General features: G+C 34.0%; 1 protein-coding gene and 1 long non-coding RNA gene across 3 annotated transcripts; both read right to left on the minus strand.

Moving 5' to 3' along the window:
- Positions 1 to 11880: 11880 nt before the first annotated feature.
- Positions 11881 to 19403, minus strand: LOC133818418 (uncharacterized). 2 transcript variants are annotated; one of them, XR_009885898.1, is made up of 4 exons: positions 18351 to 19403; positions 18197 to 18261; positions 13987 to 16131; positions 11881 to 13870 (listed from the first exon to the last, which is right to left on the minus strand). It is a non-coding gene; the product is annotated as an uncharacterized LOC133818418 (long non-coding RNA). The 2 variants fall into 2 exon arrangements; XR_009885899.1 differs by having other exon boundaries at positions 11881 to 13885.
- Positions 19404 to 20122: 719 nt separating this feature from the next.
- LOC133814667 (exopolygalacturonase-like) lies at positions 20123 to 22120 on the minus strand. The gene is made up of 4 exons (XM_062247598.1): positions 22019 to 22120; positions 21496 to 21804; positions 20875 to 21390; positions 20123 to 20353 (listed from the first exon to the last, which is right to left on the minus strand). Exons 1-4 carry the CDS (start codon positions 22118 to 22120, stop codon positions 20123 to 20125), a joined length of 1158 nt encoding a protein of 385 aa, XP_062103582.1.
- Positions 22121 to 23783: the final 1663 nt, after the last annotated feature.

The raw sequence follows: 23783 nt of genomic DNA on the forward strand, positions 1-23783 counted from the left end.
ATGAAAATGCTTTGGGATAGACAACTTTACATACTTATAATGAAAGACATATTATTTATTTAATTATGAATTATTTAAAATAGCTAATCCTAGATCTATTAAAACAGACTGATTCTGATAATGAAACATATCTATGGCACTTGAGATTGGGCCACATTGGCCTAGATAGAATTAATAGGATTGTAAAGGATGGTCCTTTAAGAGAACTATCTATTGGATCTCTCCCTATTTGTGAGTCTTGCCTAGAAGGCAAGATGACCAAGAGACCTTTCTCTACTAAAGGTTCAAGAGCTACAGAACCACTTCAGCTGGTACATACGGATGTTTAAGGTCCACTTAATGTACAAGCAAGAGGAGGTTATGAATACTTTGTTACTTTCGTTGATAATTATTCAAGATATGGTTACCTATACTTAATGCAAAGAAAATCTGAGACTTTTGGAAAGTTCAAAGAATTTCGAGCAGAGGCTGAAAAGCAATTAGGTAAATCACTAAAAGTTCTTCGATCTGATCGAGGAGGAGAGTACTTGGATTTTGAATTCGAGGACCATCTGCGTGAGCATGGTACTCAATCCCAACTCACAGCACCTGGAATGCCACAACAAAATGGTGTTTCAGAAAGACGGAACAGAACGTTACTAGATATGGTTAGATCAATGATGAGCTTCTCATCATTACCACTGTCATTCTGGGGCTATGCGATTCAATGTGTTCTATACATATTGAATATTGTTCTATCTAAGTCTATCCAGAAGACACCCATGGAATTATGGAATGGTTGTAAACCTAGTTTACACCATTTTCGCATTTGGGGGTGTCCCGCACATGTGCTAAAAGGAAAGACTAGGAAGTTGGAATCACGCTCTGAAGTGTGCATGTTTATGGGCTATTCCCAAGAGACTAGAGGTGGAAATTTCTATAGTCCCAAAGAAAATAAAATATTTATATCGACAAATGCAACTTTTCTCGAACATGACCATGTTAATAACCACAAACCTCACAGTAAGGTTGTACTGGAGGAGATGGTCTAGAATGAAGCTGCAAAGTCACCAGCAACAACCAATGAAAAACGACAGAGGCAACTACTAGTTCTAGTCAGAATAGTAGAGAGCCTCGTCGTAGTGGGAGGGTTAGTAAGCAACCCATATGCTATGAACACGATGTTCAAATGCTTCTGTCTGACACAAACAAAGACGATCCATTGACATTTAAAGATGCAATGAATGATTCAGACAAGAACAAATGGCAAGACGCCATGAACTAAGAAATGGAATCGATGTATTCCAATTCTGTCTGGGTTCTTGAAGATCCACCTGAGAATATCAAGCCCATTGGTTACAAGTGGATATTCAAGAAGAAAAGAGGAGTGGATGGGAAAGTAGAGACTTTTAAAGCAAGGCTTGTAGCCAAAGGCTACACACAGAAAGAAGGGGTTGATTATGAAGAAAGTTTTTCTCTTGTTGCCATGCTAAAATCCATTCGTATACTCTTATCCATTGCTCCGGGCATGGATTATGAGATTTGTCAAATGGATGTCAAAAAACTTTTCTGAATGGTTACCTTGACAAAACCATTTACATGTCTCAACCAGAAGGGTTCGAAGTAAAAGGTCAATAGCAAAAAGTTTGCAAGCTTCTTAGGTCCATCTATGGACTCAAACAAGCTTCTAGATCTTGGAATATTAGATATGATGACACAATTAAAATGTTTGGTTTTGAACAAAACGATGATGAACCATGTGTCCATAAACAAATCAAAGATGGTGTAGTAGGATTCCTCGTTCTTTACGTTGATGATATATTACTGATTGGCAATGACGTAACATCATTATCAAAGGTAAAGAACTGGTTAGCTAAACAATTCCAAATAAAAGAGTTGGGAGAAGCTAAGTATGTTCTGGGCATTCAAATTCTTAGAGATAGACAGAACAAGACTTTGGCACTGTCTCAAGCAACTTATATTGATAAGGTGGTAGAACGCTTTAATATGCAAAACTCCAAAAAGGGTGATCCCTATGCCTCAGTGGTAGGCAGTCTTATGTATGTTATGCTATGTACAAGACCTAACATTTGTTATGCAGTGTGGATAGTCAGCCATTATCAATCCAATCCTGGTTTGAGTCATTGGATTGCAGTGAAGAATATTCTCAAGTATCTTAGAAATACTAGAGATTATATGCTTGTATATTCAGGTGGAGACCTGAACCCCACTGGTTACACCGATTCTGATTTTCAATCAGACAGAGATAGTCGAAAATCGACTTTTGGATCAGTGTTTACTCTTGGAGGAGGAGCAGTAGTCTGGCAAAGTATTAAACAAACCAGCATTGCAGACTCCACCATGGAAGCCGAGTATATAGAGCTTGTGAAGCACCTAAAGAGGTTGTGTGTCTCAAGAAGTTCTATTCCGATCTGGAAGAAATGCCAGATGTGGATAAGCCACTATTCCTATACTGTGACAACAGTGGGGCAGTAGTTAACTCAAAGGAACCACAGAGTCACAAGAGGGGAAAGCACATTGAGAGGAAATATCACTTGATGAGAGAGATAGTTCACTGAGGAGATGTTGTAGTTATGAAGATAGCTTCAGAACATAATCTTGCTGATCCTTTCACAAAGACTTTATCTATGAAATCTTTTAAGGAGCATGTAAGAAACATGGGAATGAGAGAGATGCCTCATTTGTTTTAGGGCAAGTGGGAGATTGTTGGGAATTGGGCCCTGAAAGCATATGTAGTAGACATTATTTTTAAGAAATAAATAAATAAATTGAATTTGGTATGCATATATTTTATGGACTATATTATTATGTGATAATATTAAGTAAATATCAGAAAAATTCCTAAGTTCATATATGCGATCTCAATCACGTATTGGTACGGGAGGATTGTGATTGAGGTAAATGAATAAGAATAGTTCGCAGTAAAATAAAGTTATGGAATCTTTACTGCAAGTATGGTCCACTAGTATTATACATGTGATCTAGATCCGGATTACTAGTGTAGTGGGACACTTTAGTGGAGGTGCTTTATATATTAGAGATTATATAGAACTGGAACAGATATATTTATTAGTACTCAGTTAAATACCGTTTCGAAGTATTAATTAAATATGTCAACTATTGATCATATGCAAATAGATCTTAATCCTAAAGTTACTATGAACTCCTTTTTATGTTATATGAGTTCTTTGATTCACTCATTAGGGTTTGTCAAAATGATCATGCTAGAAACTTTTGTTTTGAGAACTCATTAATGTAAATGACTGGGGACATAGTATACAGATAAGGAATCTATACCTTCTCGTAAGAGATTGAATAATGGTTCTCTTAAGGGTTGACTTTTGGGACTGAAAGGTTATTGAGCTCAAATTCATAATTTTGTTATGAATTAACCTTCACTAGTAAAGTCGATGGTACTTAAGGAAAGAAGATATAATTAAAATGGTAAAATAGTAATTTTATTCCTGGTTAATTATGAACCATTATTAGGGGCTAATTTGTATGTAATGATTATATCAATGGATGCTTTATTGTTATAAAGTACTAAGTAAATGAAATGTCTATAATTACAAGAGTGCAGTCTCATATTTATAGTGGAGTAATAATGAGATTAATAAATTAAGATTATTTAATTAAAGAATTTAGTTAATAATCACAAATTTATTGGAGCTTGCAATAATAGGTCCATAGGTCCACACAATGACTCTATCAACACTATTCAAGGCAAGAGTTGATATAAAGGGTAAAATGGTAAAAAGTCATATTTAAGAATAATTTTATTCTTCGGGCCAAATATGCAATTAAGTGATAATAGTGATTAATTAATTACAAATTAGGTGTAATTATCAAAATTAATTAATAATTAATTATTGTATAATTTTTGAAATTATATAAATAATTAATTTATTATAATTTCCGAAATTATAATCAAATGAATATTAAAATTTTGAAATTAATACTTAATTAAAATTAGTTTTAATTAGTTAGTAGAATTAATTAAATATCTTTATTTCAGTGGGAGATAATAATCTGATAAGTTCAAAATTGGATTTGAATTTAAAAAAGATTAATCTTTATTCAAATAATTAATTATATGTGATAAATAGTTAAAAATATATTAGATTCAAATTTGAATTAATTATCAAGTTGTTGGATTTTATCTGATAAGGTAGTTTGAATAAATAATTAAATAATTGTGAAAAAATCACATTCCCCTATTTTATAGGGTACTACACGACTGTGTGTGGTGTGTAGCTATAGAAATCTGGGAATAGATTTTTCACTTGTATTTATATAATTAATTAATCTATGAAAAATTCAAAAAGATAGTTTTGATATTTTCATTAATAAGATAATTAATTAATTAAAAGATAAATTGTAATTGGTTACATATTTATTTTTTAAATTTAAATATTTTCTATATAAGTTAGACTTATCAGAAAATAACAAATATACTCAATACTCCATTATTCGCTCTAAGAAAAAAACGATACTTTCTATCTCTCCCTTAAAAGATACAGAACCAATCTCAGTCCTATTCTCTTAATCTCAAGTGTTGAGTACATCAAGTTGAATGAGAAATATACCATCCTTTATTCTCTAAGTACCCACACACTTCTTGAGGTGTAGAGAACACTGTGGAAGATCTTGGTACGTGGGAGCAGCTTGGATAGGAAGATCATTTATTTTACGAAAAGATAGCAAGGATAATTGATAGGCGTCAAGAGGTATGTTCTTTATTCTTTTCTTGTTTATGATCAATGTATGTATATTACTAAATCCGCATATTTAAAAGTAGTTTAAATAAGTTACAAAATATTTGTTGCACACTGGGCCAACCCATCACATAATTCCGTTGCGTATTAGGAAACTTTTTCCTAACATAAGTAAACATACCGTTATTATCTATTCTATTAATATCATATAGTTTTCCATAGGTCAATTCAATCTCAATTCTGAGTGGTTAGTATTCTAACTGATTGTATTATTTGAGTTCTTTGACTTTTTCGTTACTAGCTTACCCTACGGACTAGCCCACACTTACATCTTTGGAAATCGGTACTATAATTGAGTGGGAGTGTTAGTCATAGATATGAACATCTATAGCTTCTGATGAAGAAGTAAAACGATAGCTTCCTTTTAGTTTGGTTTGAGGTGCTAAATGACGGAGATCTCAAAACTGTAATTAATATTAGTTTACTGAAATATAATTTACAAGGAACTAAGTGTTTTAAGAATAAAATGCAATGAGGGGTAAAATTGTATTTTAGTCTCATCTCATTGTAGACCGTCTATAGAGGATTGAGTGACAATTATGGTTGTAACAATGGATAGCTAATAATGTATTTATATTGCTTATAGAGCGTTCTATGAGTTCAAGAGTGCAATTCTGAGTCTTTAGTAGAGTCGCGATGAATTAATAAGTTAGTAAATTTATTTGTTAAATTTAGGATAACTTATTGGAGCTTGATTTAATAGGCCCATGGTCCCCACTATACTTTGGATAAAATCCTCTAGATTGTCTCAATTAATTGATTTAATTATCAATTAAAATTATCAAAGTTAACCAGGACAATTTTGGATAGTTTCATAGAGTTATACAATTTAGAGAAGAAAAGAGATTTTAGGGCAGATTTATTAATTAAGACAAATTGGTGTCTAAATTAATATATAAGTTTAAATCAAGGTTCAAATTATAAATAATTAATTATATAAAGGATTTAAATAATTAATCAATAAAAAATAATACGAGTCTTGATTTTATGTCCTACGAGCTTATAATTAAATGAGAAATTTCACAAGCCTAAAGCCCTTGATAATTTCAACCTAGTGGCTGATATTAACTATTATTTTATTGATTTTCTTAATTAAATAAATGACCTAATTGAGCCTATAAAATGAATGCTAAGTGAGAGTTGAAAAAATAGATGAACATAAGAACATAACATTTATTTTTGATGCTCTAGGTTTTTAGATTCTCTCTCCAGCAAAAAGTCCTTTTCTAAGCATCTAAATGCTCTTCTCTTCTTCTCTTTGTATCTATCTCATGTATAGAGAATTTTTCACTCTACTCTAGGTGATTCTAAGGATACGTTGAAAGACTGAGAAGAAATTTGAAGATCAATTCAGTTTCTTGGTGATACCCTGTGACAGAAAGGATTCAAGGGTTAGAGAAACTGAAGGAAGGACTAATACATTTCGCTGCGTATAATGTAAATGTTCTTATCATTTATCTCTGTATAAATTCAATTATAGAAACATGGTCTAGGTTTTCCTACGAAAAAAGGAATGCCCTTTTCCTTCGCTACTAGGAGAGTCAACAACTTCTATATTAATTTGCTTAATATAAGATTTACATGAAAATAAACAAAATCTTGTATAAGTTTTCCCAACAGATAAACTCTTTTGAAGAGATTGAGATTGAAAAGTTGGGTTTACTGGATCATCAATTGGAATGAACATTAAGCTCAGATGGACCGGTGATTACTCACAGAGTAAAGGAAACATATATGAAAAGACAATACTTACAGTGAGTGCCGGTCTATCTTTGCAAAATGTACATGTGGGTTGCCTACAGAACTGGCTCAACTCGAGCTCTAATACCAACTGTAATGACCCAGATTTTCAAGACTCGATAATGCGGAAATATAAATGTTTCATTTAACAAATGTCTCAAAAACCCATATAAATAAACTTTTTAAAAAGACGTACGACAATACTTAACATTTAATTACAAACATATTTTATAAAGAGTAGAGTGAGCCTAGTTTAGGAAAATTACACAACATTTCCAAAAAAATAAAATGGCTACCCAAAAGGTCTGTCCACATGTACATTTGCAGGGTAGACTCTAGTGCTCACTGCTTTGCCTTGCCCTTATTCTTACCTACAACAGGAGACAACTAGGTAAAGGAAAATGCTTAGTAAGTTCAACTTTAAAACAAAAGCATGCAGAGAATTAGGGTTCCAGATCCATCCGGACCCTACACAATCAATTTCAAGAACGCAAAAACGTCCTGGCAAACTTATGGTCAGATAAACAGATAAATTCCTGCTCTCAAAAAATCCCAGAACAAGCGGATATATTATATCACAACTATTTCGTATCAACAAATAAATACTTGCACTCAGAAAAATCCCAGAGCAAGCAGATATAATATATCATAATATAATTCAAGACCAACGCTCGACAACTTCCAACAATTTGGGCATAACACGCCCTCCAGCATAAATGCTAATCTGTAAGAGAGAACCGAGTCTCAACACTAAGATCTAGCCAATAAATATCCCCATCAAGAGTAACTATCGTGTTACCTAGGGCATCGCTACATATCCAAGAGTAAATCCCTCACACGGGTAACCATCAAGTTACCTAGGGCATCACTACTTATCCAAGAGTGTAATCGAAGTTACACGGGTTTACAGAGACTTCTATATTAATCAGTGGTCCTGGTGAGCAATTGCCCCTAGGGTGTCCAGCCTCACTCAACTTGGGAACCCCTAGTATCTCTAGGCACTCTCACTGAATGGCCAATATTCATGGCTACTATCCGGGAATAACTTATCAAAGCACTTGCTCAGGTTCTAACTGTTCACTGATTAAGTAAGCATGAGGGCCCCTAGGTCCCATTTATTTTGGCGCCCCTTGGTTTAACCAGCAATCCTCACATCTTGGCCATTCGTCGCGGTAATGAACCATACATAATAAAATCAAGCAGTGTGGCGAGGATCAGCCGTCTAAAATATGACGGATATCTACCAGTCATGTTTTCTGATTCAGCACCAACTAGACTAACATCTCTAAGCAAACTTTCTACGACAGTGTATATATGTGCATGTATCTCTATACTAACATACAATACAATAGTCATTTCATGTTACAGCCACACAATAGAAGTTGACTTACTTGGAGTGCTTTGCTCTCAGCAAGATTTCGACCTCCAATGTATAATCCAGTTATGCTTAGCCAATACTGTAATTATCCATACAGTATACTCGGATTAATTATGGCGCTTAATAATTCATTATTATTATTTTAGGCAATTTGGTCATTTTCAAAATCATTTGTAAGGATTAAAGCTCCTTATTTGGTTTTAAACCCAATAAGGAAATTCATACAAAAATATTTGAGACTAAACCCTAAGTCTCGGGGAGACCTACCCTATGGTCCAGATACCTAGGCTCAGGTATCACAATAGTACTTTCCCACATTCTGCTAAAAATATTATTCTTTAAAAGTTCCGCTATTAACCCGTACTTTCAACAGTCGGTAAAATATATAAAATATTTTAACCGGTATTATATCTTGAAAATACTAATTAAATTCCTTAATTATTTTTCAAGAAAATAAACTCTTAATTTTCCTTTTATTTTTCTTAAGGTTTTAATCTCTAAAAATTGTTTTAAGAAAATTTCCTAATTTATCTTAATTAGGAAAACCATTAAAAATTTCTCATCTTGACTGGTTAATTTTTCCGAAGTCAATTAATCAAGTTTACTTACTAGAAAAATAATTCACTTAATTATTTTATCAAAATATAAGGTTTTAAACCATCTTTTAATTTATTAACTTATTAATAAATTAAATCTTTTATTTTTAGAAAGAATAAAAAATCTTTAATAAAATAATTCTCACTAATCTCAAAGTGGTCTTTCAGGTCAAAATATTTTTTCAAGACCTACCAAGTTTTTATCTTGCAATAAGCAAAATTTTACTTTTTACCTTAAGTTCCAAAATATCTTTTTTACTAGGTTATGCCAAGAATATGTCCACCAAATTTTAGAAAAAACTGAGTTCATTTGCCCTATACAGTGGCTGTCCAAACTTAGTTCCGAAATTAAGAATACGAAAAAACAGTTTTTTACCTAAACTTTGAAATAGCATAACTTACTCATTTTTAAACATTTTTGAGTGTTTCAAAAGCTCAATTTTATGTACTCAATCTCAAAAACATCACAGCACAATTAAATTTTACAAAATAAATATACAGTAGATGCTTGACTCCTTAGAAGTCACAGCTCAAAACATGTATTTTGTTTTAGGGTTTCCAACAAAACCCTTGGGGGTTTTGGTCCCTATTTTCAAAAATCAGCACAATGGCATCATAAAAATTATAAAACAACTACCATAACCTTTGTATATCACCAATAAGAAACATTGGATAGCAGTTAAGCATATCTTGAAGTATTTGGGACGGACTAGGGATTATATGTTAGTCTACAAGGGTGGTGTTCTGAACCCTGTAGGCTACACCGATTCAGATTTTCAAACTGATGTCAATGAAAGGAAGTCTACTTCTGGAATGGTGTTTACTCTTGGGGGTGGAGCTGTGATTTGGAGAAGCATAAATCAGTCTGCAATCTCAGATTCCACCATGGAGGCTGAGTACATAACTGCGTCAGAAGCAGCTAAGGAAATAGTCTGGCTAAAGAAGTTCTATTCGGATATTGGTGTTATTCCAGAAATGGATAAACCGCTTGTGTTGTTTTGTGACAATACATGAGCGATAGCCAACTCGAAAGAACCTCGAAGTCACAAGAGGAGTAAGCATATAGAAAGGAAGTATCACATTATTCGAGAATATGTGGCCAGGGGAGATGTGAATGTTATGAAGATTGCAACTGATGACAATCTTGCAGATTCGTTTACAAAAACACTACCAGAAGCTACATTTGATAAGCATATCAAGGAGATGGGATTAGTAGAATTAAGGCATTAGTTTCAATTAGTGCAAGTGGGAGTTTGTTGGGGTTTTATGCCCTAATTAAAACCCAAATTCTGTGTAATCTCATTTTATTATCAATAAAAGAATAGAAATAATTTTTTGACTTGATCAATCACTTTGCTCACATGTTTTATTTTCATGATTATTTGTTTAATATAAACTTCTATTAAATCCCAAGCATATAGCTAATCTTATTTATAGTGACGTAATCATAGTGGAATATAAATATGATTATATGTTCAAAATAAGTTACTCCTAAGATTAGTCAGTGCACACGATTTACACTGATTTGCCAATCTACGATATGATCTACTTACACATTACAGTGTTATGTTCTTTCCAGAACATTAGCAAAGTAGATAAGATCGGATGTATTTGTTACATCAGACAGGACCGATATTGACAGTTGATAAGATAAGTAAACATACCGTTATTATCTATTCTAGTCAGATCATATAGTTGACCATAGGTCAATTCAATCTCAATTCTGAGTGGTTAGTATTATAACTGATTGTATTATTTGAGTTATTTGACTTGTTCGTTACCAGCTTACCCTACGGACTAGCCCATACTTACATCTTGGGAACTCGGTAGTATAATTGAGTGGGAGTGTTAATCATAGATATGAACATCTATAGCTTCTGATGAAGAAGTGAAACATCTACAGCTAGAAGGACTTCATCTACAGCTAAGGTAAACATCTAAACTCTTAACTCAAGGATTAAATTGAAGATTTAATGGGTTTTAAGATTGAATTCCTATTGGGTTTTGCTCCTGGGAAGGTGTTAGAGTTATTGTGATGATTGAATTATGGTGTTGGTGTGATTTTGAGTTAGTTTTGTTTGGATTTGGCTGCTGAAAGTGGAGGAATTTCTGGGTTTGAGGGCCAAGTCGCAACTTTGTTCTTGATAAGTGACAACTCAACCTAAGCCCAGGCGCCTTGGGAGGTCTCTGCCTGGGGGGAGCGCAGCGCCCTGTTAGGGCAAGTAGCGGCCCATGCTTCTGGACAGAGGCAAGGAGGCTCTCTGGTTGGAGGGGCTCACTGCGACCTGTTAGGGCAAGTTGCGGCCCGCTTGGGCATTTTCACCTTGGGGAGTTTTATTTAAATGGAAACCTTTTCCTTAGGGCTCAGGATCGATTCCACTGCCTGGTTTAGTGGAACTCGAGGCCCCGAAGGCTAGGACTTGGTCCGGAAGCCTTTAATCACTTATTATTAATAGGATCCTATTTTATGATTGTGACTAGGGTATTGCTAGGGGCTCAGAACCCGAGATCGTGCTCGAGGGTCGTTCTTATTTACACTTACTCGGACCTGAGGTAAGAAAAATGTACCCAATACGTGTTATATGTGATTAGGGCTTGGCCCAACTATGATCTATTATCATGACTAGGGCTTGGGCCTCGAGAATGTTTATGCTTAGGCTATTGTTTTACATATTGATTGATAATTACTTATATGCTTTATGACTACTGCATGGATTCCGTAGTTAGGGCATAAGGCCCCGTTACATCAATATGAATAATGTTATGAGAAAGATAGATCATGGTGTTGTGTGGTTAACATGCATATGTGCGTATTATGTTGGGATATGCTTATCCATACTGTTTCTGTGTTGAGGTCTATAATCCTAGATCAGGGCTTGACTTATTAGTCAAGGACGGCAATAGCGCGCTGCGCGTTGGTCGAAAAGCTTAGGCCTAACTCAGTAACGTACTATTACGTTGATCGACTTAAAGGTCAATGGTTAACCAGAGGGTGGGGATAGCTCTATGGCTAGTGAGACAGAGTTAAGGGGGAGGGCCCAGGTTATTACTCTATGGTCATGTAGCTAGGGCATAGGCCCGGGAATTGGCTCTAAGGCCAACTGGTTAGGGCAGTGGCTCCAAGTTGATCCAATGATCATTTGCTTGAATCTAAATGATAGTATCTATGAGTCAATATTATTGATTATGTTGAATTGGTATTTCAAGGTTTATATTCTGTATTCATACATATGATGAGCTTTCTTGCTAAGCCTCGACTCACGGGTGCTTTGTGGTGTAGGTAAGGGAAAGGAAAAGCTTGACCAGCCATAAGTTGGAAAGCTTTGGTGGTGGCATGTACATATGCGGCTGCTCGACCACCCCAGCTGAGGGGTTATCACAGAGGAACTAGGGTTGAAGCCTTGTTTTGCCACTTAGGCCGGCTACGTGTAATTTTGATGTATACATACCTTTTTGACAGTTTAGTTATAATATATTTGGGATCCCATGTGTATATGAAACTTTTTAAATAAAAATCAATAGTTCTTTGACCAATGTTTTTAACCCTAACCCTTGTCACAGACCTTAGTTGCACATTTTAAACCAAATGACCTGATTAGCAGGTCTGACACAATTTTAAGTACACAGTGTAACAGTCCTAGATTAGGAGGACGTTACAGTTTATCATAGCATGCCCAAGGTGCCTGTTTAAGTCCATAGAGCGCCTTCTTTAGCTTGTACACATGATCTGGATGAGAAGGATATTTAAAGCTAGGTTCTTGGTCAACATAAACTTCTTCTTTTTGTATTCCATTAAGAAAAGCACTTTCGACATCCATTTGATGCAACCAGATCTTCAGTTGACATGTTATAGGCAACAAAAGACGAATAGATTCTAGTCTGGTCACTGCTGCAGATGTCTCACCAAAGTCAATGCCTTCTACTTGATTGTAGCCTTGAGCAAAAATTCGAGCCTTATTCCTTGTGACATTTCCAAACACATCAATTTTAATTTTAAAAACCCATTTAGTACCAACAATGTTGGCATCCTTTGGCCATTCAACCAAATCCCACACCCAATTCTGCCCAAATTGTTGCAATTAATCTTGCATTGCAGAAATCTAATGCTCATCAGTCAGGGCTTTCTTAGTCAATTTAGGTTCCACCATGGAAATATAACATGAATGAGATATTTCATTCATCAACTTACTTCTAGTAATCATTCTGTCATTTGGATTGTCAAGCACTACAGTATGCAAATGAGCTTTCTGAATCCACGAAGGAGGTCTGTTTTTGTAAATCTTAGCTAGTGAAGACCTTCGTTGGGAGTCAACACTATTGGTATTCAAGTGAGAGTCACTACTAGACATGTCTCCTGTATCCTCAGACTGACCTATGTTAGCTGAGCTAGTTGATGAGTCATGACAAGCAGGATCTTGATCAAGATGACTCCATTGAGGAATTTCAAGGATAGATTGATCATCATCAATGTTATCCTTATCTGAAACTTCCAAATCATCAAATCGAACATTGATTGACTCCATGACTGTGTGAGTTCTTTTATTATAAACTCTATAAGCCCGACTATTTTGATAATATCCATGGAAAACACCTTCATCACTCTTAGAGTCAAACTTTCCAAGATATTCTCTATCATTTAGCACAAAACACTTGCACCCAAAAATACTTAAGTAAGACAGATTGTTTTTCCTTTCCAGAGTTCATAGTGATTTTGAGTAGTACCTGTCTAGAGATGCACCCTATTACTAATATAACAAGCTGTATTAATAATTTTCGCCCAAAATCTCTTAGAAATGCGTTTGGTATTCAACATAACCCATGTCGTTTCTTGAAGAGTCCTGTTTTTTCTTTCGACTACACCATTCTGTTGAGGAATTTTAGGAGCAGAAAACTCATAAGCAATTCCCAACCGATCACAAAACTCATAAAACAAAACATTCTCAAACTCACGACCATGGTCACTTCTGATCCAGTACACCTTCACAATCTTCTGAGCTTTCTCATTTTGCATCTTTAAATAGAGAGCAGAGAACACACCAAAAGTTTCTGATTTCTCATGAATGGCATTAACCCAAGTATATCGTGAGAATTCATCAACATAAACCATGACATATCGCTTTCCATTCAAAATTTCATTATGGATTGGCCCCATCATATCAACATGAAGAAGCTCCATAGCTCATGTGGTTAACAACATTAAAATTGGAGGGTGAGAAGTCTTCACTTTCTTGGCTAGTTTACATGGTCCGCACACTCTGTCTTGAAGAACTTTGAACTTTGGGATTCCTCTAGCTGCCTTAGTCTTCGTAATCCTTTGAAGAACTCAGTAGTTGAGTTTACCCAATTTGTAATGCCACAATTCAAATTTCTGTAAGGAGATTCTGTGATAGAGAGTTCTGGGATCAATAGCATATTAATTGTCACTAGATCACTATCATGTCAAGACTGAGCACCCATCAGATAAAGTAACTATGTAGTGAGCCTTTGAAAAACTTACAGTGTTATTGAAGTCGCATAGCTGAGAAACACTAATTAGATTTGCTTTGAGACCTTCAACATATAAGACATCATTTAAGAATGGAAACCCAGTTAGAACTAACTCTCCATTTCCTCGAATAACTCCCTTATTGCCATCACTAAAAGAAACTAAACCTCCTTTTATTTCTTGAAAGGGGATAATGAGATTTTTGTTCCCAGTCATGTGCTTCGAACAACCACCGTCAAAGTACTACTGATCACCTTGAAACGCAAGTAGAGATGATGAGGCTAATAAATTTTGTACTCCAGCAGACTCTTTGGAATGGCTTTGGTCGTGACCTGCTGTGGGTTTCCATTGGACTATAGAGTGTCTCCCTTGGACAGGAGAAAAACTAACAGGTCTTGCTCTTCGTTCAATTACATTGCATGGATAAGATTGAAGCAAATAGCACCGTGGGCGAATATGAGCTCGTCTATGATAGAAATGACATACAGGAACAAACTTTTTTGATGGAGGAGGCATAGTATGTGCTTTTTTAGAACCAACTGGTGCAACATAAGATTTAGAACTGGAAAATTTGGACTGTCATTCAAACGAGAGTTGAGCTTGGTTGTTTGATGTCCCCGAGTCACCTGTCACTAGAGTATACACATCAGCTGAAGTAGATTATTTTTTATCAAAAGAGATATTTTTGAATGAGGATGAAAAAGGGGATCAACCATAGGAAAATATTGTCCTTTTTTATACAGTAGCTTGTACCCAAGCGCCTTGTTATCAAGATAAGGTTGTTGAATGTGCAGTGATTGATTTAAATGAGCTGTTATTCAGGAGGAATAAAGGATAAGGCTTATTGTGCATGCTCAGGATCTCCCTTAGTTGAGTAAAGTTTATCATCCAGGTCATTGAGTTTGGCCTGTAAGTCCTCGTTAGTAGCAGTACGAGACATGTTCATGTCCTATAGTAGTTTCAACTTTTGAACCATAGCTAACAATTTCTTATACATCTGCTCATAAGTTGTTTTTTGATCAAGAAATTTTTGTTTAGAGGAACTTGGCTGAACATCATCTTCTATATCATCAGGCAGAACACTCTTGTCCAAAAATGCAACCTTGCTCTTTTATTGGTCCGAATTGGCACTGGAATTACCATCCTTATCATCATAACTATCGCTCCAAGTAACTGCCAGTGCTTTTTTCTTCTTCTTCATAGTATTGGCATTTTCAGCTTGAATGTGACCAAAATCTTTACATTCCCAACCCTGGATTCCTCTAGCCTTTCGTTCTTGAGGCTGACCCTATTTTAGAGGAAAAGAAGTATGCTTTTTGAAAGAATTCTCTTTATTATTGAAGTTTTTTTGATTCATTTTCTTTTTCAAAAACTTAGCATAGTTTCTAGTTAAGAGGGAAACACTATTCTTAATAAAGGTATCAGCATGAAGAGATGTTTTGTCATGATCTTCTTTATGCAAAAAGGAAAGACTATCATCGGCCTTGTCTTTGTCTTTGTCATGTTCTTTCACTCGCTTATCTTTATGCCACATTTTTAAGGTTAGTTCGTAATTTTGAAGAGAACCAATCAGTTCATCCAGATCCAAAGTTTCGATGTCACGAACTTCCTCAGTTGAAGTGACCTTAGGCTTGAACATATATGGTAGCATGCCAAGAACCTTTCAGACTTGTTTTTCATTGGAATAAACCATGCCGAGGGCATAAGACTCATTTGAATTATTACAGAACTTTGCATAAAATTCAGCAACCATATCACCATCATCCATAGTCAAGTTTTCAAAATCTCGAGCAAAGAAGCGCAATCTTGATTTCTTGACACCATCAGTTCCTTCATTACATGTCTTAAGCTTCTCCCAGACATCTTTGGTGACTTCACAGGGCAATGTCCTTCATCTTGTTTGTCGAGACCGCATTGAAAATAGCATGAAAAGTTTCAGAATTGTAATATGACTTATCCATATTGTCTTGAGTCCAGTTAGTTAGTTTCTTGATGACTTGAGCATCACCTTCTGTAAACTTCAAAGGTGACCATCCTTCTGAAACAACCATCCATACTCGCTCATCAAGAGCCTTCAGAAATGCTCACATCTTGGATTTCTAGTAGGGGTAGTAAGCTCTCTCCAACAACCGAGGTCTGGTAGTAGATCCACCTTCCCTAAACATATCCATGACAAATATGACATTGTAAGGGTTGAGACAAATTAAGAAAGAAGATCTTTTAATCAAACAATTGATATGCAACAAGAAACACTTAAACATATAAAACAATCAATTACAGAGAAAATCCCATATCGATTAGACCAAAGGCTTAGATACCAATTTGAAAATGGCTTTTCTATCTTAAGTGATTCATTTTATGCTTGATTTGTTGGTATAATAGATGCACAATTAATCAACATAAAACAAAAAACAACTCAAGCCAATTTTACAAGGTTCACTGCCACAAATATGGCTAATCCTTGGGACCAAGCCTAGAGGAAATCACTGAGTATCAAGAATCAATTTACCCAGTGTTTTGACAACTGTCACTCAATAGAGAAAGTAAATCAATACACTTGCTAAAGTGATATAATCTTAGCTTTTTAACTAGTGTGTATCCCACTCATTCTCAACTTTGAATTTCCTCAAAACTTTTCTGAACTCCCTTCAGATTCAGTTGAAAATCTCCTCTAGTCTTAGATTCTCGGACTCCATTGATGAATGACTAAGAGGATATCGAATAATAAAAACTAAAAGAGTCAGTTTGGATTAGGGTTTTGTTAACTATATATAGAACAGAAGCTAATTGAATTTTTAACGAACTAACAACTCTGAAAATTAACAAACTTAAGACCCAAAGTTTAACAACTAAGAGAACAACTAATAAAACTAATTAGTTTGTAAAAGACACATGTGCTTAAAACAGTCCATGTACTAAAAGTGACAGACAAGACTACCACAAACACAATCATGACTACAAGAATAATTTTGCCAAACTAAAATCTAAAAAACTTGGTTCTCACATAAATGTTTTCAAAAAGAGGATCAAAAGCACTGATGCTAGAATTTAATGGAAGGAGGGTGGGAGTACTCATTAAATCAGCAATACGATGTTGTTCGAGCATTGTGGGAGAAGATGTTTGAAACAAGGGCAAAGAAGTGGACACGGTGGCAGTTGCATCCATTTTTTTTATAAGGTCTGGACATCTTCAACAGATGGAACATTCACTATGGAAAAATGAGTGGCAGGGGCAGAACTAGGAACATGTCAAGAAACAGGGGGACTAGAAAGACCATTCAAGCAAAGTTTTGAAGGATTGCTCTAACGAGAATCAGCTATGCTCTTAGTGTCAGCCAAAAGTTTAGGGAAAGAAGCATTCCTTCTTCTCATCTCCTTTGTTTGAATAGGTGGCTTTGATGGAAAAGATTCAGTCCGAGCAGATGTCACCGTAGACACCAAAATGGGAACAAGAGGAAGAGCAAGTCCTAAAGAGGAATCCACATTATTCAAAGCAATCAAGACTAGGTGTGTAGTTGAACTGGTATTAGAATCGTGTCCTGAACCAGAATTAGGTCCGAAAGATCGACTATGCTGAGCATTAGAGATTGGTTCAGATTGTTGAAATGAGTGAGTAGAGAATTTAGCAGTAGAAGCCTTTAAGATTTTAAAAGTGGTGGTGGTAGTGCTAGACTTCTTATTTTTCCATGTCATATTAGGAGATGGTGCCACGACAAAATCCTCGGGAATTTGGTCATGAGATGCTCGGAGGGGTAAATCTTGGTTGCATGAATTGGTGCGATCGAAGTAACTTCAGTCAAGAGGAGGATGATACCTCGATCATCGACGTCAGAAGTGTCAACGGAGTCAGAGACTTAAGAGGTGGAATCTTCTTTCATTTTGCTCGAATCCTTGGGATTTTGCCTTGAAGAAGAAGAGCGTAGTAGAGTCTTCTTTTCTTTGACCACAGAAACTCTCTTTAAACCATCTATGAGCATCTTTCAAATGTCAAGAGAATGTGGAACATTGTGAATGGAGGAGGGATTCTTACGATACTATTCTATACAACTCTTGTAAATTTTGAAGGACACATGTTCCTTCTCATCCTCTTGAAGAACTAGGTAGTTCATCGCCCATCTGTCAATGGATTGGGGAAAACAAAGACAAGAGATGTAGACCAACATATGATTATTGTAAATTTTCTAGATGTTAATGGCATCATCCTAAGAATGATGAATGATACCTTGAGAGAGGAATGAATCCCCACGCTTAGGATCCCACAAACAGGAAGAATGCTAGGCCATTTCTCTACGAAATTAAAAAAAGAAAAGAAATCATGAGCGGCATATAGAGATAAAATTACTTGCAAAGAATGAAACAATGAAAATAAAACCGACCTTCAATGAAGATCCTAGGGAGAGGAAATAGCTTGTTGGGAAAGTATGAGGGGTACCAATTGCCTCCAATTATAAAAGGAAATTCTTCCCAAACCCTATTTGTATAAGGAAGACCAGAAAAGAACCATTGATTCTTTTTGGGTGTAAGATAAAAATTAGGGAAAGACCGCTCTGAATTGGTGGATAAATAAATCTTTGAAAAGCAACTGAAAATATCATTCACCGTGGTGCGGAGTTGACATAGTGTGGCATGAATGGGAGCGACACATATATTGATTAAACAACATTTGGTACATGTTGCATCAAATGAACACTGGTGAGATGGATAAAATGAACAAGTAAGGGAGCAAATGGAAATTGAAGTCACTATCAATGTTTGGCTCCGATGATTATTTTACCAGGTTGAACGATATCTTTAGAACGCTACCGTGAGGGCTGATCGGAATCAAGAAGTCAGATTGACAGATATGAGGGGATAATCCTCTTATGTTGAATTTCTTCAAAAGCATCCAAATACCTAGTATGGAAGGGTCTGGGAGTCTTGGTTTTGGAAGGTTTGGCTAATCGCCAGATGCCCATGGTGAAAATTTTGCTAAATAAGAACGGGAGAGGTAACGTTGACGTAGTTTGCAAATGCTAAGAAAACAATTTTCAGATGGCGGTGAGTTTTTTGTTTTTGAAAATAGTAGGCGAAAAGGAAAGTGAAGAGATAGTTAAAGAAGTGAGAAATTTTCTCGCCTGATGGGTGTCAGATTGAAAAGATAGATAATAAATGCCAGGTGTCAGTTGAACGAAAGTGAAAGTAAAAGAGTGGGGAAAATGGAAGAGTTAGTAAAATTGATCATCTTCATACAAATAAGTGCAGAGCATGATATATGAAGATGAGAAGGGCTATTGTAGGGGAATATTTTTCACAGATGACGTGGCAAATGAACGAAGAGCACAAAAGCTCTGACTAAATAAACAAAGAGCTATAAGCTCTAAATGAATGAACGAAGAACCACAAGCTCTGATTAAATGAACAAAGAGCTTATAAGCTCTGATAGAATGTACGAAGAGCTCATAAGCTCTGATGCAGTGGATGATGGGTTCATTACCCCTACATGAAGCAACAAAAAGTTGAGAGGTCCTAATCACATAAATAAAGAACATAAATCTGAGACATAAAAGATGAGTCTTCTTATTTCCCTTTCTTTATTGTTTTTCCTTCTCCTATAAATAGTAGACAATGGATTCATTTTGGAGATCTTAGATTGATTGTTAATTGTTTGATTGAGAATTGAGAGACTGACTTAAGCATCAAAGTATTTTTTTTTTTGCAGCTATTCCTGATTGGTTTTACCTTTTACTTCGGTGAAGAACACGTTTATGCTATTGGTTTAGCCAATAGAATGTGTATTGATCTATGAATCCACTTCAATTAGCGAAATGAGATGAAGAATTTTCCCATTGGAGAAAGTTATTGTTTTGGGGAGGATTTTGACTTGAACAGGAATATTATAACATTAAGCTTTGTTAATTTTAAATAGATCAACCCTTTATTGTCGTAACATAATTTCACGAACGAAAACAATTCGTGAAGTTTGTATATACTAAACTGCTTTTCTAAGATAAAATTTTTGGAATAAAAATTGTATTTGGTAGTCCAACAGAAAGCGATTTATATTATATTGTATACGCAAATTAAAGTAGTGTACAACTTCTCATGTCCTCATGGATGGAAGAATAAGTGCATACCTAAATGATAATTATATTACATATTAGTTAAGGTATTAATTAGCAAGGCATGCAGTTGGGTTGTGCACGCCAAGAATCTTGGGTTTGACATTTTTACATTGAGATGTAATATGACCTTGTCCATTATATTTAAGATCAATGTCGACAAGTTCAATATTCTGGCATGGAAACCCACTACTGCAAATAAGGTTTATAGCATTTGCTGTCGCAGAAGTACCCCGAATGTCCTTGAAGGTAACATCTTTTATTTGAATTTTTGATGGAACCTGAGGATAGAAACAATAATAATCGAGTTAATTAGTCATGTGTATCTTTCTTAAAAATACATTAGGCCAATCATGTAGATTTTCTTACGAAAATATGCAATTCACTATATTTTGACTATTAAGAAAATTAATTTAAAATAGGTTCTTTTGGTAAAATGACATATTTTTTAAAATTATTTTGCACTCTATCTTAGTTTTGATAATTCTTTACAAAATATATGACAATTTAGACAGCTAGTCAAAAAATTTAGATACTCACTCAACAAATTTAGTAAATTGGTCGAATTTTAAGACAGAAGCCATTTTGCAAAAAATTATCAAAAGTGAGGCATAGTGCATATTAATAACTTAAAACAGAGACCATTCTCACTAATTTCTCTTAAAAATACCATTTACTTTTTTAAATAACATAAGATTGATGAGTTTCCTTTATAATTATGTAAAAATTCATTTTGTTAGTTTTATTAAATTAAAAACTCCATCATATTCTAGTTATTATATATACATCTACTTTTAGTTACCTTCTTGTTGCATTTATTCCAAAGGCAATATTCTTGGTCTATAAGTATAGGGTTGCCTGAATTTTCCATAATAATATCCTCAAAGTGTATGTCTGAGGCCGAACCAACAAATGAATCTGGCCATGTTTTGATTCTCACACCATTCATTGTATTTATTAATGTGCAATTCCTAACAAACACTCCTTCCACAGGTTGCTCATTCTTATACAATCCAAGGCTGCCAACACTGATGCCATGTCCTGGCCCACATGTTACCTTTGTAATAGTTATTTTTTTACTCCCATCACCAAGAGAAACACAATCATCCCCCGTTTGAATATGTGCATCTGTAATGTTTATTCCAAACGAACGCCCAATATGGATCCCATCTGTGTTAGGACTGCTACCAGAAGCAATTGCTCGAACATGCAAAAAGGTAACGTTTTGGCAACCCAACACATTCATATGAAACTGTTTGCTATCCAGTGATATTATATCCCGAACTAAGGAATTGGTGATGTAGTCGAATCTAATATTCTGTTTATTTATTTATATTTAAACATGAATTAGACTCAGAAGTTAAGATGGAAAACGTAATGTATCAAATGACAAAAGACAAATTATACAGAAAAGATAATTTACCATGGGAAGTTTACTACAATATTTGCCTTGTCCACATTGTTTTCCCCAAACTGATTTACCTTGGCCATCAAAAGTGCCACCTCCCATTAAGGTCAGGCCATTGATATATTTAAACGTAACCCAACCATCTTCTTCATTGAAACCAGTTAGGTCATTTGTGGCGCGTAATGTGCCTTGAAGTTGAACCTTTATTGGAGCCTTGCATGGTCCTTGTAGTATAGCTCGTTTTAAATAGAATACTCCATTTGGAATAAACAATTCACTTTGAGTCAGTGATGCACAAGCATTTTTCCATGCAGTGGAGAGAGCCTAAAATAATATTTATCAAGAGTGAAAACTCATAAAAATTGATAAATACACCATATATAGTATAACATACATGTTTTTATAGCTAGCTACCAGGGTATACCTTTTTCATATACCCTACCACAATATTCTTTTTTCGAGATGAGTTTAGCTATCAATTAATGTAAGACAATTTATGTATTTTCTTTACTACGTATAGCAAGCATATATATGTTACCTGACTGATATCCATGTTAGGTTTTGCACCATACGTTCTTACGTCAAAAACTGAAGGGTTTGCTGCAAGAGTGAGGCCTAAAAGTAATGACAAACATGTCATTGTTATATGAAATTTCAGGGCCATATCCTCCTTTTTGAGTGTTCCTCTTTCTCTATTGCGTATAATGTTTTTTTAGATAAGAAGAATAAGATTTTGATTTAGTTTATGTAAATCAATTCATCAATATATATAGTACGATATCAGTGAAATTTACCAACAACAAATGATAACAAATTATCAACAAAATACTAGTAAAAACAATAATAAACAAAATATTTCTAAATTGTATGACTTGTTATTTTCTAACAGAAGCTATTTTTGTTATACAATCTAACATAATTAGTTAACGATGATTGCATTTTCTCAGGAATATTCACTAGTATCATGTACCTTATTTGCTTTCTTTACAAATATATCTCTTCTATATAATAAGTGTGTAGATAACGGTAATTTTTTGTTTTAACGGTTTTTTATTTTTTTTAATGTTAACTTTAACGGAATATATTTATATTTAACATAATATTTTTATATTTAATGGTAGCTTGTGAACACTTAAACTTAAATAAAATAAATAAGTGAAAAAATTAAAATAGAATATTTTTTAGATTTTTTTCACAATGATAATAATTTAAAATAATAAATAATTAAACAAATTAAAATATCATATTATTTATATATTTTACAATGATAATTATTTTAAAATAATAAATAATTAAACATATTAAAATATGATATTTTTGAGATATTTTACAATAATAATTATTTAAAAATAATAAAATCATACGTTTTATAAATTAAATAAAATTTAATTAAACTTAAATTCACTTATTAGAATAATATCATATTAAACATATAATATAATAAACTGGGAATTAGTAATAATTTTTTTAAAAAAAAATTAGCAAGAAACTTAAATTTAAAATCCACACATAATATTTAATATTACATTAAATATATAATATATAATCTCTTGTTGTCACTCCCAAATTCAAAAAATTAGAAGAAACATAAACTTAAACAAAAATAAATAAATTATTTAATTAAAATAAGATATTAATTTGAAATTTATATGACATTAATATAAATTTAATAAAAATAATTAATAAATTATATAAATAAAGCTTGTATCTAGTATATATATACATACATAATTTTGTCTTATATTTCTACTATATATTTTATATATTAGTTGTAAGAGATTTAAGGGGTAATATATTTTAATTTCTAGCTTTCCAAAAACACGATTCCATATATTCATATGAAATTCTTCTTGTGATAAAGGTGGAAACAAAAACTAGCAAAATATAGCATATGTTTAAATATATATTTATTAATTATATGAATACTCTTTGCAGTCCCTTCTTCATAATATTGTTACATACTATTTTCAAGTTATGTATACAAGTATACACATAATTATTTTATTTTAAGCAACATTTGGGATATTAATTTGTTAATTTAAGTGATGGATAAATTGATTGAATTCAATATTGTTATACAGACAGGTTTTCATGATATATATATGAGACCTATTCTTCGTCAATAATAACAACTTCTTAATAACTAACTGTTAAAATTTTAGTATGATCAATATGATAAGCATCTGCCTGCGTAACTGTGCTATGGCCAGTAGAGCTATATTCTTGTGCGTGCTCCTACGCCTAAGCTCATTTGCGAGTGTAATTTCAATTTATCTTCTTTGGCCTTTCAAATGAGAAGCTCT

The sequence above is a fragment of the Humulus lupulus genome, chromosome 2 (genome assembly GCF_963169125.1).
Source record: "Humulus lupulus chromosome 2, drHumLupu1.1, whole genome shotgun sequence".
NCBI lineage: Eukaryota > Viridiplantae > Streptophyta > Magnoliopsida > Rosales > Cannabaceae > Humulus > Humulus lupulus.